The 15,758-nt window shown below is 35.2% G+C and overlaps 2 protein-coding genes across 2 annotated transcripts; one reads left to right on the top strand and one right to left on the bottom strand.

Annotated features, from left to right (window-relative positions):
* Positions 1-25: 25 nt before the first annotated feature.
* Positions 26-9,151, bottom strand: LOC145614090 (uncharacterized). The gene is made up of 14 exons (XM_081669088.1): positions 8,630-9,151; positions 7,534-7,833; positions 7,028-7,216; positions 5,782-5,917; positions 4,028-4,365; positions 3,757-3,886; positions 3,477-3,587; positions 3,148-3,192; positions 1,947-2,026; positions 1,180-1,276; positions 985-1,074; positions 820-873; positions 525-590; positions 26-430 (listed from the first exon to the last, which is right to left on the bottom strand). Exons 1-14 carry the CDS (start codon positions 9,031-9,033, stop codon positions 278-280), a joined length of 2,193 nt encoding a protein of 730 aa, XP_081525214.1. The 5' UTR covers positions 9,034-9,151; the 3' UTR covers positions 26-277.
* A 1,375-nt stretch (positions 9,152-10,526) lies between these two features.
* Positions 10,527-12,426, top strand: LOC145615596 (pentatricopeptide repeat-containing protein At3g20730-like). The gene is made up of 2 exons (XM_081670671.1): positions 10,527-11,175; positions 11,265-12,426. Exons 1-2 carry the CDS (start codon positions 10,527-10,529, stop codon positions 12,338-12,340), a joined length of 1,725 nt encoding a protein of 574 aa, XP_081526797.1. The 3' UTR covers positions 12,341-12,426.
* The last annotated feature ends 3,332 nt before the right edge of the window (positions 12,427-15,758 follow it).

Here is a 15,758-nt window from a genome sequence, read left to right as displayed (position 1 = left end):
TCTGCCAATGTGGATTATTGATGAATAATTGTAACAAGTACCTTTTTGACGGTTTAATCTTATGTATACAGCACTAATAGTAGTACATCTATTTTGGAATGGAAGGAGTACTAAAAAGGCTAATATATTTAGATAAGAATTTTGAAATAGTATGAAGACTAATCTAAGCCTGGTAATATAATATACAATAATGATGTTTGTGGAGTAAGCAACCAAATATACAAGATTACAACCTGTGCAAAAAATTCTACAAAATCAGGCGTGATACAGCCAAAATCTATAGCAACAGGCAATCCCAACGTTTTCTTAGGGCATCATATGCCATGGAGCACGGAATAACTTGCAACACATTTTGGCCATCGATTTTCTTTTCAACTATGAGACCAAAATTTATCAACATATCTACAGCTTTGTCAATTGGCATCTTTACCTGCAACAATTTGCTCATAATGTATTACTTCGTATGAGTTTGTAACTTTAAAATGTTATGGAACAGGCACGCAAATCATATATTCAGTTCATACCTTCTCTTTGAACTTGCTGTACAAAAATTTCTCACACTCTTCTCCGAGGGATGTGCGAGTGGGAAACTGCAGTTCAAAGTTGTAAGTTCTAGTTAAGTTAGAACAGGCATAATTTTAACATTTGAGTCTGAGCAATGCTAATAGATGTGAAAGATCATTAGGTACTAAAACATTTTGGTTATTAGTTGCTAGTGACAGCCAAGCGTATGAATTCTCATTAATAGAAACATAATTCAAGAACGTGAACAAAGCAGGGGCAATAAGATGTACAAGTAGAACTAATGAAAGGGAGGACCTGAATTTTTTCTGCTTCGAGTAGGATCCCATAGGCCAAAACGCATTCCTTGTACTGATCATAGGTATAAATAAGAAAAAGTTAAAAGTGTATCAAACCATTTAGTGTGTTCTAAAAGGAATTATAATGGAAATATATCATGAAAAAAATATTCTATCTGCTCACTTGCTGTTGTTCTGAAGCATCTAGGAGAAAATAAACAGAGCCAAACCCACTAGCCAAAGTTTTTTCATACAATGCCCTGTTGACGAGAAGCTGTTTAAAAAAGAATTAATAACCACGATTGGAAAGGAGGGAGTTTGATCATGCAATGTCTTTCCCTCTATCTGATATCAACAAAGAGTAACTCAGCAATCTTACCTCATATCTATCCCGTGTCTGTTTGTATCCAAGTGCTACACGCGTAACAAAAATGATGAGGGCGCTCACAGCAATGACATCTAGCAGTAAATCTGACCTGAGAATGAAGTTACACAGGGCTCAAGAACTTACTGATGGTATGTAACAGAAGCAGAAAAGGGTCAAAGGTGGTAAAATATAGTTAATAAGTTTGGATTGATATACAGAAAAGGGAAAGGGATTCTTAGATGAGATGAAGGTTTCCACAAACGGGGCTCAGCTTGAACTATATGTTTTGACATGGAAAATACGGATAAGTGGCCTTGCATCAGGCCGATTACATGTTAGTTGCAGACTATATGGTGTTCCAAGGAGCAGGTTTCAGACAATAACACACGACAGTACAGAGATACACCAGTCATTAAATAATAGGGGGCTCTTGAAGTATACTGTAATTAGAAGGAATATAGCATATCTAGAGCCATTCCATTAGGACTCAATCTCAGCATCACCAGGAAGAGGCAAGCATAATCACGGCCTCACGGGTAACTGGACAACAGGCTTAACCAACTGACCAGGAACTCACTCATTCAGATGTCTTCTCTATTGCAAAGCTTGACTTCAAGAACTGAGGAAACAGGTGGTTATTTGTGCTTGAGGAATGATAACTACTATATTAAAAGATTTATAAATCTTGCAGAAAAGCTTTGCATATTAGTAGACATGAAAGTTATTGTTCATGTAGGAAATCTTCAGAACAAAAAATACCAAAAGCTCGAAAAACATACGGAGAAGACAAGGCATCCTCAAATCTGTAATTGATGAAGTAAGCCAGAAGTCCTACAATTGTGGCAACATCCAAGCGTACCTTCAAATGAAGTTCAAGATATCAGATAGGTTACCATGCACGACAGCCAAAAGGTCTTCCATAAAAGAACTTTTATTACTCCTAGGAAACAAATAGTTGCAGTTCTCTACCCCAAAAAAGCTAAATTATTCGGAAAATCAGATAGATTTCACCATTGTGAATATGGAACAAGTGGACCTTGTTTCAGGCTCTAATTCCACAACTGGCAAGGCAAACCTAGCATAATACACAACGAAGATACACAACGAAGGATGCTATCCCTATATCAAATCCACATTATGTACTATATGATTTTGTCGGCTGGATATTGATAGAACCTAGATAATGATAGAACTAGATCAATATGGAAATAACTGTTGGCAGCTGATAAGCAGTGACCAACTTCATCAGTAAGAAGTTACGAATAAAGGAGATTGATAGAAAAAAATTCATGGCACATGCTAACTTTGGAGTGCCAACTTCATCAGGAAGAATTGAGAATACTTGCCTAAAGTTTCATCCATATAGTTGAATGGTAAAGTACTGAGTACTGACCAACTGATCCTAACAAATATTTATAATATGTGAATTGGGCAACCAAGATTTAACTCATCAATTGCAGGATAATGTAGAACGAATTTTGTGACGAGTACATTAACATAACACAATCAATGAAAGGAAAGGCCCAGGGGTATCCTTACACCAAACAGTAGCTTAAGTATATATCTGTGGAAAAAACTTAAGTATATTACAACGTAACAAAACTTTAAAAACAACCATCATCTTATAAAAGAGAGTCAAAGTAGTGAGTAACAGAAGTAAAAGGAAAATTTTCAATTCATAAACTGCTCTTATATAGGGCCCAAGTAATCTGAACTTTCATTGTTGAATGTTGAATCCATTTATGAAAATTACTTGAACTGTTTGACATAAATATTGTTTTTTTTTTTTTTTTGGCAAATGCAGAGAAGGGCAAGTAATTTGACATCAGAGGCTATCAATGGAGCCAGATCCTACAGGCACAACCGCACAACTCACAACTTCATGCCAGTCAAATTTTAAAATAATTTATGCAAAGAAGCTTGAAACTACATGTGTATAAAACCTTATTACAAGTTAAAAATATATTGCATGGTCCTTACCGTGTCCAGTATGCGAAATGATAGCTTTTTGTGAGGAAAAATGACCTGCGCAAGATTATCATGAAAATGCTAAGACAGATTGAACATAGAAACAGAAAGCTAATAAATACCCATTAATTTCACTTTGACAGTCCTAGTTGATAACACACATATTAAGAAGAGTTCAATGACCAGTATGTATCAGTTGAAATTGCAATTACTACAGAGTGGAGGTAAAATATAAGGGCAGACATATTAAGACAGAACAACATAAATCAAAATTAAAAATGGATGGAATTTGTACTTTGCATGATGAAAAAAATAGTTCATCACTAGGTTATAAATGTTACCGGTAAATCTGGTACTGGAATTTTCTCATAAATCTTTAATTGCAATGAAGAAATCTTCGTATCTCCAGTCTCCTCAGTGTACAGTAAAATCAATTCCTGAAATGCAGGTTCCTAGGATAACAGACACCAGAATAATATTAATAGTTGATTGATCTATAGCTCCTATCTACAATTCAGAAATTCAGTTTAAATATTACAAGAACAGCACTAATTTGGTGGTAGAGAAGCAAGAATGTCAGCTTTCGGACACTAATAGTAATTTTGAAGATTAGTAATATACCTGTATGATTGATCGAGAGAAAATAATAGAAAAGCCAACTCTCAACATTTTCCATACGTTGTTCCCGCAAAATTTTCTTGTAGCAGGTTTCCATATATCATTGAGAGTGATTCTAGATAGTAGCACTGGCCTGTGAAAAACCCTTCAGTTATTGTCATTGTAACCCCCGAAAAATCATAAGAACATGAATATAATGAACAATTGCTTCCTATATCACACATTCTCGCGGACACTTATGACTGTGAAGAGGGAGACTTTAACTTAGACATACCTTAAGTGAGGCTCAGTAGCAGCAACGTTTTCAGAATCAAACTCAAATGGAACTTCTGGTGTTGGTGGTAGAACTCCAACCCACGTTAGAAACTTCCTCAGTAACCTACTACGAGGTCCTATTGATGATAAGAAGCCTTCATAACGACTCACAGCCTCTTGTGCAGCCAACCAGATAGGCAAGTCCCTGTCTAAATCCTGGTCATATTTTGGGAAATCGTCTGAGGTTGTTGTATTAGAAATATGTGGCTGCTGGAATAGGGAAGTCTCTTTGAACTTGAGCTGGACTCTCTTGATCCAAAGCTGAATATCTTCATTCTCATTGGCTAGTTGAATGGTCTGCAGAAGGAAATTCCATTAATAGACCGTCTAGAAGGAAAAACAATGAAAGATAACACAACAAAGCCACACATAACTTTTCTGTTTAAAATTTCAGTAAACACATTGTATTAGAGAATTTAGAAATCTCAAGAAGCATAACACGCAAACTACTGCCTTTTGCAGTCACATTGTCATACAACACAACAAGAGATGAAATTGAGAAATTCCTATACTTCGAACTATTGGTAACAATCAAAATCAACAATGGTAATAATGGTGTAACACACTCATAATGGTGTAACACACTCACACCAACATATAAACAACACATGCATTAACAAAGGTGGGTGGTATTACTCAATGAAGGACTTCAACACCTTAATAGGACTTTTGATGCCTAGTTGGTGATTGGAACCTCCTGACTAGCACCACAATAGATTTAAAAAATAGCCATCCAATTGAACCAAACTCATTCTTGGGACTTTATAGACCTATTAGCAGACTTGTTGTGGTTCCAAATTAATTATTTTGACCCCTCGAGATACCCTCCACTTCCACTGTTGTTTTGGAAAATTTTCTCAAGATTGGTCCGAAAGCATGGATTATAGCCTTCAAATTTGAAGAAATTTTGATTTTTCCGGACCCGGAAAGGAAAGAGGATAAGGTGTTTCCCATGAATCCCACGGGATCTCGGGAGGCCACTTGGGTGATTAGAACCATCCTATTTGCCTTTTAATTATCAATCTAGTCAGTTCAAGGCACTTCAGTTATTGACTTGAGGCCATCAAAGGCCATTACTAGACCTACTAGTGGTCATATAGGGTTCCAAACAATCTTTTATGAGTTTGAGGTGCACCCCCTAACATCACTTGATTTTTCAAAATCGGGTCCCGAATTCTCCAAAATTGGTCAAATTTCATGTATTACAACCTTCACTTTTGGAGAATTTTTTACTTTTCTATACTGGGAAAGGACATTGACCTAGGTGCTTCCCACGGACCCCATGAGATGCTGGGAGGCCAACTGAGTGGTAATTTCCCCTTTAATTATCAATTTAGTCATGCACTCCTACCATCAATTTTTATTTTTTTATTTTTATTTTTTATTTTACTCAAGATCACCACAAGCTGCCTTGGTTAATATAAAATTCATCGTTTATCGGCTTGCTTATTTAGCTCGGTTAATTTTCATTAGTCCTCTCTTCACTTATAAGGATAAATGAGATTGGAAGCATTTTTTTTTTTTTTTTTGACAGGAAAAAAAAAATACGATGTGCATACTTTAGTTCTTCCAGATAACCGAACAAATGAACAATATTGTTAGCACGAAAATCAAAATATGCACATATAGTTGAAATAATATGCATTTTAAGGGAGGGAGATGACTATAAGAGTCTTAAAGAACTATAAATTAGACAAATGAAAATCGAAGTACCTTTTTAATCCAAAGTCCAACAGTCAGCAGTGGTTTTGATACAAGGCCGAAAATTCCTTGCAAAACCTTTGATTGTAGATAATCAAGCTTTTCAACTATGAGCAAACCTTTCTGCTTTTCAGTACCATAGCCCCGCCTGGATATGCATATAATTGTTATTTATGAATAAAGTTCTAATTCAAAGAAAAGCATGCAAAAAAAAATAAAAAATCAAATTTTATTCTTTTCCCGTTTTGGTTCAGAGCTTATAGGAAAGACCCATAAGGTTGGTAACAAATTAACAATAATATACATCCGCCACACTCATGTATGGTTCCAGAAATAGTAGCCCAATGTTGTCATTAAGATTGAGAATTACCATTCAATAGGATTGAGATGAATCATGATTTTTGTAACTAGAACTCTATTAATCCTGGAATCTACCACTTGTCACTTTGCCAATGCAGCAGCTTTCTAATCAAAGGTCTTCAGATATGATACAATAGGTGTCAACAAAAGAGTTTGATGCAACAAGCTAAGTGAAAAAGGAAGACGTAACTAGAAGACATAAGCTGTGAGAATGTTGACATTGTTGTTGGGCTATAGACTAGAGCTGGAATAATAATGTAATACAAACAACTGAACAGCCATAGGAGTTATACAAATGGGATAAAAAGACTCAATAAGGGGACTGTAAGGACAACTAAACTACTAAAGCAATAGATGCCCTGTATATTAATGTTGCAAGAATATAGGCTTAGCATTAACAAGACAGCTAGAAACAATTTGTTCATTCTTTGATCTGATAAAAGAAGTGGCAGCTACTGGATTGGAATGGAAAGTGGGAAGTATTGCTAAGTGCCAACCAACACATAGAAATTTAAGCCTGATAGGTTCAATTTATAGTTAATCGTTTTTGTGTTGACAAATCATCTCACTTCAGATGAATCATCTTTACTAAAGTACATTGCCTAAAAATAAATACTTCATAAATTTACAAGAGAGCTAAAGGAGTCATTATTGGCAACATCTCAACTTTTGATTACAAAGAACTAAATCAAATGTCTTATTTGTAGTAAAGTGGTAGGTCATGTTTCCAAAAAAAAAAAAAAGGGTGGTAGGCCAATCAGTCTCCATCAAAGTATGAGAGAGAGCCCATAAGGCTGCCTATATGTGATAACTGGAAATGATGTAGAAAAGTAATATGCTTTGACAGTTAAAGAGCTTTATTTGAGTATGCATGCAAACATTAATACTGAAATATCACCTGAATATAATTGCTTTGGACTCAGAAGCTCTTTTCCAATCAACATATATTGGCAAAGTGAGAAGATAATCACTGTTCAATGCTGATGTAAGCATCAGATCCCTCACTGATAGCTCTTCAAATTGTGCTTCTTGAAGAAGCTTCATGAATGAGCGCTGGAAACGGGTTGCTGTAGCCACTTCAGAAGTACTGCACAGTAAGTTCACGTTGCCTGAAGGATGGCGTTTATTTCGTTACAAGTAACAAACATACAACTGCAGGAACAGATAATAACCACAATTGATACTCCATTGAAATGACATGAATATTTAACACAAGGATTTCGATAATGACAATCAGAGCCACACATCCGAGTGAGTCTATCAGTTTCCTTGTGACTTGAATTAAAGGGACATAACCCCTTATTAGTAGCTTAATGTAGCTAGCTCAAGTAGAAATATATGCAAACTATATACAGGATATGTTAGCTAGATCATCATAAATAATGGATATCTTAGCTATAATACCTGGAGTTCTTGTCATCATTCTTTGGGATATCACCAAAAATCTGCATCAAGTCCAGCCCTTTTAAGAAAGACAATTGGTTCTCCTCTAAATCCGCGGTGTCATCTCCACTAATCTTCACACTCCCATTCCCTCCACCATTAACGAGCTCAATGCCCTCATCAGAATTAGGTTCTCTTTCCCTTTCAAGTCCAAATGTATCAAAATCCTCCTCATGTCTCACAGACTGAGTGGAGAGGTAATCAGCTCGCATTTCCTCCAAAATGCTTTTATGCTCAGCATGAAGAATTGAGTCTAAGCACCTATAAACAAACTAGCAATATCAACATCTACAAGTCATAGTGAAAAGTTGAAAATTAGACAAATTATGGGATTTACGAGCACAATCTCCTCTAATTTCACACATGTTTTTCAGAATTGTGGGAATATCAATCAGGTCAGCAAGTATTCACTATAAAAAATAAGTACCTTTGTTGGTGAATACACTTACTTAGGCCTTACTGTCACCTAACTTTTACCGAATTGAAATTATTTTTATTGATCAAAATTGATATTTATTGATTGAAACTTGTGTTTACTTCAGTAATTCACTACTGTTCTTCACTTCTTTGCTATATGCAATTACTGATTGAAACTAATAATTACCTATTAAAACTTTTTTGTAGAAACTTAATATAGGAAAATTGCAGCTTAGGCTCCATTATGTTTACCTAATTCAGATTAGTTAAGATAAGTTCCGTACCCAATCACGGAGTATAATTAGTTTTCGTGTAATAAGTTCTGATAAGTTCAGATAAGTAAAAATCAGAGAAACCCATACACTACTTCCAAATGAAATTCCAATTGTCCGTGCTTCTCAACATTCAATGTGTAAAATCATTCCATTAATATTTCTCACAATCATTAAAAACACACAATTATACTCCACTTCATAGTAAGCAAAAATAATATTACCTCCGTTTCGCATTATCTGCAACAAAGGGGTATTATTTGTGAGATATAAAATATTCCTTTGTTGCAGATAATGCGAAACGGAGGTAGTAGCTAGAATAAGCATCAAGTTTTAGAAACATCATATAATCTAATAAAAATGCTTACGAAGAGAGGAGGACAAAATGGGAAACAATAGAATCATCATCATTATCATCGTCGCCATTGCCGCCACCTTGATTATCACGGAGGAAAGAGAGGAGAGCATCATGAAGTTGGGATTTTGAAACTGGGATATATTTTTGCCTTGAAACTTGAATTTTTGAAATACCCTTTTTGTTGTAATTGTTACCCTCTTCATTAATCTTGTTGTTCTTGTTGTTTTTGGGGTTGGAAATTGGAGAAGGTTGTGATTGAAGCTTGGATTGAGACTCAGGTGCAGAAGAAGAAGCAGAAGCAGGGGAAAGACAACAGTTGAAGGAGGATGAAGATGATGAAAGAGAAGTGGGGTTAAACATAAGATGACATGAAGAAGTTGGTAATGGTGAAATTGAAAGTGAAAGAATCTGCATAATTTCAATTTTGGAATTGAAATTGAAGAAGAAGAGAAGGGTGATGACTGAGTGTTTCACATTTTCTAACTTCTCTACAGTTTTCCTATCTCTCTCACTTTCAGCTGCCAACGGGGGCCTCTCATTGGAATGCCACTCTTGTTGTAGTCTTGTAGAGTTGTATGTTTTTGTTTGGAGTAACCTGTGATTTTCGATTTGGAAAAATTGACCCGACTTGAATTCAAAATGGCATTTACTTGTAGGAAGTATCAATTTTTAATTAACTGAAATGGAATTGCTATTAAGTTGGCACTTGGCAATATTCCAATACCAGAGCTGGTGGAGAATTTAAGGTAAGATAAAATAGCGTACTGAATCGACACCTCTCGTAGGTTAACTCAACCTAGCTTCGTAGGTCAACATTTGAGAGTAGAGGAGGAGGTAAGGGAATCGGTAGGGCTTGAACTCGTGACCTCAAAATCACAAGGTGAGTTCGCAGCTTGATGAGCTAGTGAGGAGTTTCTTATCCCACATTATTAACAGTAGTAGTAGAAGCAACACCAGTTGTTTATTGTTTTGTAGGATTATTAGCTTCATTAACTTAGCTTACCATCTTTGTTTATGGCTAATTGTAATCACTTAATGAATTGGTTGAATACATTCATGCTCTTCTTTCACCTCTCTCATCTGCTTGGTCAAGACAAGTTTAAATTGCATGTAACCTTGTCCTAATCAATTCTAAAATAGATGACTCACCACCTTGACGTAGCTCAAACCAAAATGAAATATTGAAATTGATTTTTATTAATAGTGGGCTAGTGGTTGGTTTGTAATTATATAGTGATAAGATAATATTTTGAGAATAGTAGTATTTATTAATATCTTTAGATATTCTATCTTTTTTAATATTCTATCTTATTCCCAAGTTCTAGTGTTTAGGTTATGGAATATATTATAACTTTATATAATATAAAGATGTGAATGAGAAAGGTTGAGACGTTTAATTGATCGAATTTGACACGTACAAAGTATAAAATCAAATCAACAAGAAAACAATACTAATGATCTATAAACCCATAAGTTGAATATGATAATAGTAGTGAATTGTTAAACAATTTCTATTGTACAACCAGTTGTACCATGTGCATGATACAATTAAAACTATTTTTCTTATACATTCAATTGAAAGATCTCTCAAATAAGAACGTAAACCAATAGATACACCTTTGATTTTGCGGATTTTACCATTCGTATTTAATTTTTAGAATTAAAAAACCCTTGCCCTCTATTTTTGTCCAAAATTTACTTCCTAGTTACAATTGACTTCTTCATTCTAAACAAAAACCTTCTTCTTACCTCCCCTGTATACTTTAATACTCCAATCGTTCGAAATTGTTGCATATTTTAACGTACAATGCATAATATTTCATATCTTTACACGTAATTCTGTCTATTCATTCAAGTTCCTGACTTGAAACTTTACTGGAAAAACACTAGAATTAGAATTGCAAATTATGGGTAAATTATATGAAGCTCTCAGACCCATCTTCAGGAACCCAGTTCCTTCAGACCCTTCAGTTTACTTGAATTTACTTCAATTGTGCATTGATGCAAAAGCAGGAATAGAAGGCCGTTTGATACATAAGTATCTATTCGTTAATGGGATTGACTCAAATGTGACTTTGAATAACAAGATGATCATATTCTATGGCAAAATTGGTGACATGAGGGATGCACGTAAGGTGTTTGATAAAATGCCTGAAAGAAATATTGTATCTTGGACTGCTTTGGTATCTGGGTACTCCCAAAATGGGTTCTTTAAGGATGCCCTTATGGTTTTTGAGAGTATGCATTATTTAGGTGTGAAGGGTAACCAGTTTACGTATGGTAGTGCATTGAGGGCATGTACTAAGTTGATGTGTTTGAGAAGTGGGAAGCAAATTCAAGGGTGTTTGCAGAAGAGTAGGTTTGCTGGGAATTTGTTTGTACAGAGTGCATTGGTTGACCTGCATTCGAAGTGTGGGCGTATCGAGGATGCGAGTATTGTCTTTCAGATGATGTCTGAGAGGGATTTGGTCTGCTGGAATACAATGATTGGTGGATTTGCAGTTCAGGGTTATGTAAATGATGCATTTCGAATGTTCCGGTCTATGATGAAAGAAGGTGAGGTGTTTAATCCTGTTTAGAGTATAAATTAGTTTTTGATTGGCAACTATTAAATCTGATATGTTTGCTGCCCTTGAAATTACTAGGTAAAATACCTGATTGCTTTACTTTTGGGAGTTTATTGAATGCCTGTGCTCAAGGTAGTAATCTTTCCAGAGTTTTCCAAATACATGGAGTTATTGTACAACATGGCTTCGGATTACATGAACTGCTGTGTAGACTGCTAATAGATGCGTATGCAAAATGTGGAAGCACAAAGTATGCCTACACTGTATTTAGGAGTATGATGGTAAAGGATCTAGTGTCTTACACTGCTATGATTGCTGGCTTTGCACAGGACAATGATCATCATATTGATGCTTTGAATCTCTTTGGTGAAATATACCACAGTGGCATGGTGCTAGATGGTTATCTCCTCTGTACCATGCTTAGTATGTGTTCTAATTCTTCTTTGTTAAACTTTGGTAGACAAATTCATGCTCTTGCACTTAAGTACGTTCCTACTCATGACGTGGTTATGGGCAATGCCCTTATCGATATGTATGCCAAATGTGGGGAGCTTAAGGAAGCCATTCGTGCTTTTGATCAAATGGAAGAGAAGAATGTCATTTCATGGTCATCTTTGATTGATGGATATGCCAAGCATGGCTATGTACATGAGGCAATGTCATTGTTTAGGAAGATGGAATATGAGGGTCTCAAGCCGAATGATGTTACATTCTTGTCTCTTCTATCTGCTTGTAGTCATGCAGGGCTAATTAGGGAAGGTTGGGAATGCCTTAATAATATGGTTGGCAAACATAATATTGCTCCAACTGAAAAACACTATTCATGCATGATAGATGTGCTTGCACGAGGTGGTCAATTAGAGGAAGCTTTAGTTATGATGCAAAAGATGAATATTCAGCCAAATGAATTGCATTGGGGAGCTATACTTGGTGCTTCTAATGTTCATGGAGATATCTCTTTTGGAAAGTTAGCTGCAAAACACCTTTTCAATTTGGATACCAAAAATTCTTCTAATTATGTTGCTTTGGCTAATATATATGCTGCATCCGGGTTGTGGGATGATTCTTGGGGTACACATAAATTGATGGAGGAAAATAAACTGAAGAAGAATCCTGGCCACAGCCTCGACTTTTCCCAAAAGAAGGATCTGTAGTGGTTAACTGGTCAAACAAACAGAACTTGCATATGTCAATGATAAGCTTATGATCAAGAACCAGGATAGCATTTGCATTTGCCCAATCGAGGTGCTTGCTCTATCTTCTCAATATTGTTTTCTCATTGCATTAACTTTCTTTTGAGCCCTGTCTCAGAGTCTTATGTTTTTATTTTAAATTTAAGGCATTTGAATCTATTTATCATTCTTGGAAGATTGAAATTATGAAATCCATCTTTTTTTCTTTGTTGAACTCAGGACATCATACTGAGGAGAGATGAATTGAGGAACTCAATATGTTTGACATGAGAGGACAGTATTAATGTCGCCTTCGATATATACCAAAGGTACTATCCAGCCTTCCTTGTCTTTTTCTGATTGAGTAAAAAGCTCATATATGCATAAGAAAAATAAAAATATAGTTGACATTTTTATTGTTGCAAATTTTATGTCTGGAGCTGGACAAAACTTGGCATCAAACAGCATATTTAGGTCTATCAGAGAAAACTGTGGCCGAAAGGTTCCTTTGTTGCCTCTGCATCCAATCCAATTTCCTCTCTTTGAACAAAAGCAGAAGACTGTGCTGGCAGTTCCATCATGTTAGTAAGGGAAAATCAAGAAACTGTGTGCCATATTCCTCCAAAAACTCAGTTTTTTTTTCTTAATCATACCCTATGATGGGCTGCTCTTTGTTTTTTGGGTCATAGGAAGGCCAAAACCCAAGCAAAATTCATTCCACTACAGTAAGGCATGACTTTTAAAACCCTAATATCAACTACATAACTCTCTGGATAGACAAATACCCTTAACGAACTGCCTTAGGTGGGTAAGCTTGCAAAATTAAATTTTCAGACAAAGATCAGCTAGCTGCAAGCCAACATGGCAACGAGCAGTTTTGTTGGCCTCACAGAGTCACAGCAGACATAGGCATTTTTGGACCTTTCCCTAGTGATCAGCTCATGGCATTGAACTGCATAATAGTTGTGGGCTGAAATTATCTGTCCTTTGAAAGCATCAATATGACAATCCTAGAGTCTCTCTTAAGGATATTTGGCTTAATTCCTGGGTTCCAACTTCCAACCTCCTATAGGTTTATACTTTTACCTTGGATGGCAATCAAGAGTCGGCCTTTAACAAAGAAGCCGACCCACACTTGAGTGACAAAGCTTGAATAAAGGCTCCTATCGTCAACAGAACCATCCAGGTTAAGCTTCCTACAACCAAGGCTTGGAGGTCGAGTAGTGTAGCTGATAATACGAACAGTCTGTGCCATGTGCGTTTATCTTTGTCATATGCTAAGTGGAAGCTGCAGTGCATGCTTTGGACTTTGGTTGGCTGTATAACACTGCTGGAATCAATAGCAGAAGTATCAGTGGCATAATTGCCCAATTCATTTACATTGTTAATCTTTATTCCGCTCTTGCTTTGTCAGACACGAAGGTTATATGATACAAAGTATAATTCTAGCTATTATGTCTCTGGAGCCCTATGTAATATTTATGTTTCATTTTTATGGATCAAATTCAAGAATGTTGCAGTGCTTGAGGCTTAAGTCATGTTAAGATGTAAATGTTGAGGTAAATAATTTGGAGTATAGATGGGTAAATAATATGCTCTAATTCTCTTGTATAATTCTTTTACTGTAGAACATTTATTCTTTACTAGGGTATCCTACGCGCGCGATGCGCACGGAGGGGCTAGCTGTTGCGGAGAATTTGCATTGGCATGTATTTATACCGTTAGCTTTGGGTGGTAGACCTGGTAATTTTAATACGTACACTATCTGGTTTATGGGTCTATGTGGTGAATTTGTAGAATAGTATAAGAAAGCCACCAAAATCTTTTAACACAATTATTTTTTAAAACCCTAAACAGTTTGATAGTGTTATTTCAATATTATTATTAAATAATAATTAATTGATTTGCATCCCTTCATATTTTAAGCGCCGAGTGTTAGTTTAGAACTCTTAATTGATGTGCATGTTTCAATAATACTTAGTGTAATATTTTTAGCCGTGTTTTTCTTCAAATGATTTTTTTGTGAGCTGTGGACCCGTGGTCATATGCATGGACTATGGAGTAATAATATGTAAAATGTTGCAACTAAAAACTCAATAATGTATATTTTTTCCTCTTAAATTCTCTCAGTAATTAATACAAGCTATTTTTTTCCTACAATCGATTGATTTCCCTTGATTTTAGGATTTTTAAGTTGTTTTTACCTCTTGATAACATACATCTGCTCAAATATCACTGTACTATTTAATATGAATCTCATTCAAATTCTATAACATTTTTTATATGTACATTTCAAAAGCTAATAAACCTTAACGATAGATGTAATTAAAGGACAAAAAGATAGTAAATAAGAAGAGCAATTACAAAGGAGTAAAAATAAACAGTATCTTGGTTATAAACCGTCCCTTTGTATATACAATTTTTTTGCTTTTTAAATAATAATAATATCATATGAAGTGTAAAACATTAGAATTTTTTTATTAAAAAAAAAACATTATATGTTTTTTGTTTAAAAAAACTGAATTAATTGATGATGTATGAATAAAGAAAAAAAAAGGCATTAAATATATTAATGATAGTAAACATATTAATGAGGGTAAAAAAGTAAATACACATTTTGCCCACAATTTGGTACACATTTTTGAGGGTATAATTGGTAGCACACTATTCCTAAGAGTTATTTTCTACTTTTTATAAGGTAGGGATAGAAGTGGTACAGTTAATCTACCTTAAAAGCGAAGTTATGAATGCTATTTGGACAAAAGTGAATTTAGGGCTCTCTATTTTGTTCTCTCCACATCTTATCTACAAACATTAATCCCAACTTAGGAAATAGAAAAAAAATAATTGATCAAATTATGATGAGAAAAAATCCGCAAAATCTAAGAATATCATAGGAGTAGTTTTGAACAATCGAAAGTCGAATTTAAGTTCTGATGTAAGCTCATTAAATTAATGTCAACTTCTCTCGAATTAAATCTCAACACCCTTTTTCTCTTTGTATGTATATCTCATTTGTTAAAAATAATAAAAGGTGACAAGTGAGCACTTTAAATTGGGTTCAAGTTGAGTCAATTCGGATCATGTGATGTCAACACAATATCCACTCGGGTCAATTTCAAGTCATTTTTTTTTGAAAGAAACTGAGCTAGTAGATTAATTAGAGGACAAATTATCCATCAATACATATGGTGAGATTTCACATGGGTAGTGATTTTCCCACACTTGTTCATCCCCGAAGGGTACTAGCTTAGCTAAATGATGAGCTACAAAGTTTCCCTCTCGTCTTACATGATTCCAGGAAATAGACAAAAAAGAAGTACTTAGAGCTAACATGTCCCCCAAAATTGAATCCATGTCAGTGAGGTATATGGCACCTTTCGAAAGACGATCAATAAGA

The sequence above is a fragment of the Chenopodium album genome, chromosome 25, assembly GCF_948465745.1.
Source record: "Chenopodium album chromosome 25, dcCheAlbu1.1, whole genome shotgun sequence".
NCBI lineage: Eukaryota > Viridiplantae > Streptophyta > Magnoliopsida > Caryophyllales > Amaranthaceae > Chenopodium > Chenopodium album.
The sequence above is the reverse complement of the archived record's forward strand: the minus strand, read 5'-3'. Positions and strand labels throughout refer to the sequence as shown.

What these genes read in the sequence shown, in the direction of transcription:
- LOC145615596 (XM_081670671.1), top strand. Translation starts at nt 10,527, where the DNA reads ATGGGTAAATTATATGAAGCTCTCAGACCCATCTTCAGGAACCCAGTT. An exon ending in CCGGTCTATGATGAAAGAAG is followed by an intron (nt 11,176 to 11,264) that starts GTGAGGTGTTTA and finishes TGAAATTACTAG; the next exon opens with GTAAAATACCTGATTGCTTT.
- LOC145614090 (XM_081669088.1), bottom strand. Translation starts at nt 9,033, where the DNA reads ATGCAGATTCTTTCACTTTCAATTTCACCATTACCAACTTCTTCATGT. An exon ending in TTGGACTTTGGATTAAAAAG is followed by an intron (nt 4,366 to 5,781) that starts GTACTTCGATTT and finishes TTCCTTCTGCAG; the next exon opens with ACCATTCAACTAGCCAATGA. An exon ending in GAGGATGCCTTGTCTTCTCC is followed by an intron (nt 1,277 to 1,946) that starts GTATGTTTTTCG and finishes CTTCATTCTCAG; the next exon opens with GTCAGATTTACTGCTAGATG.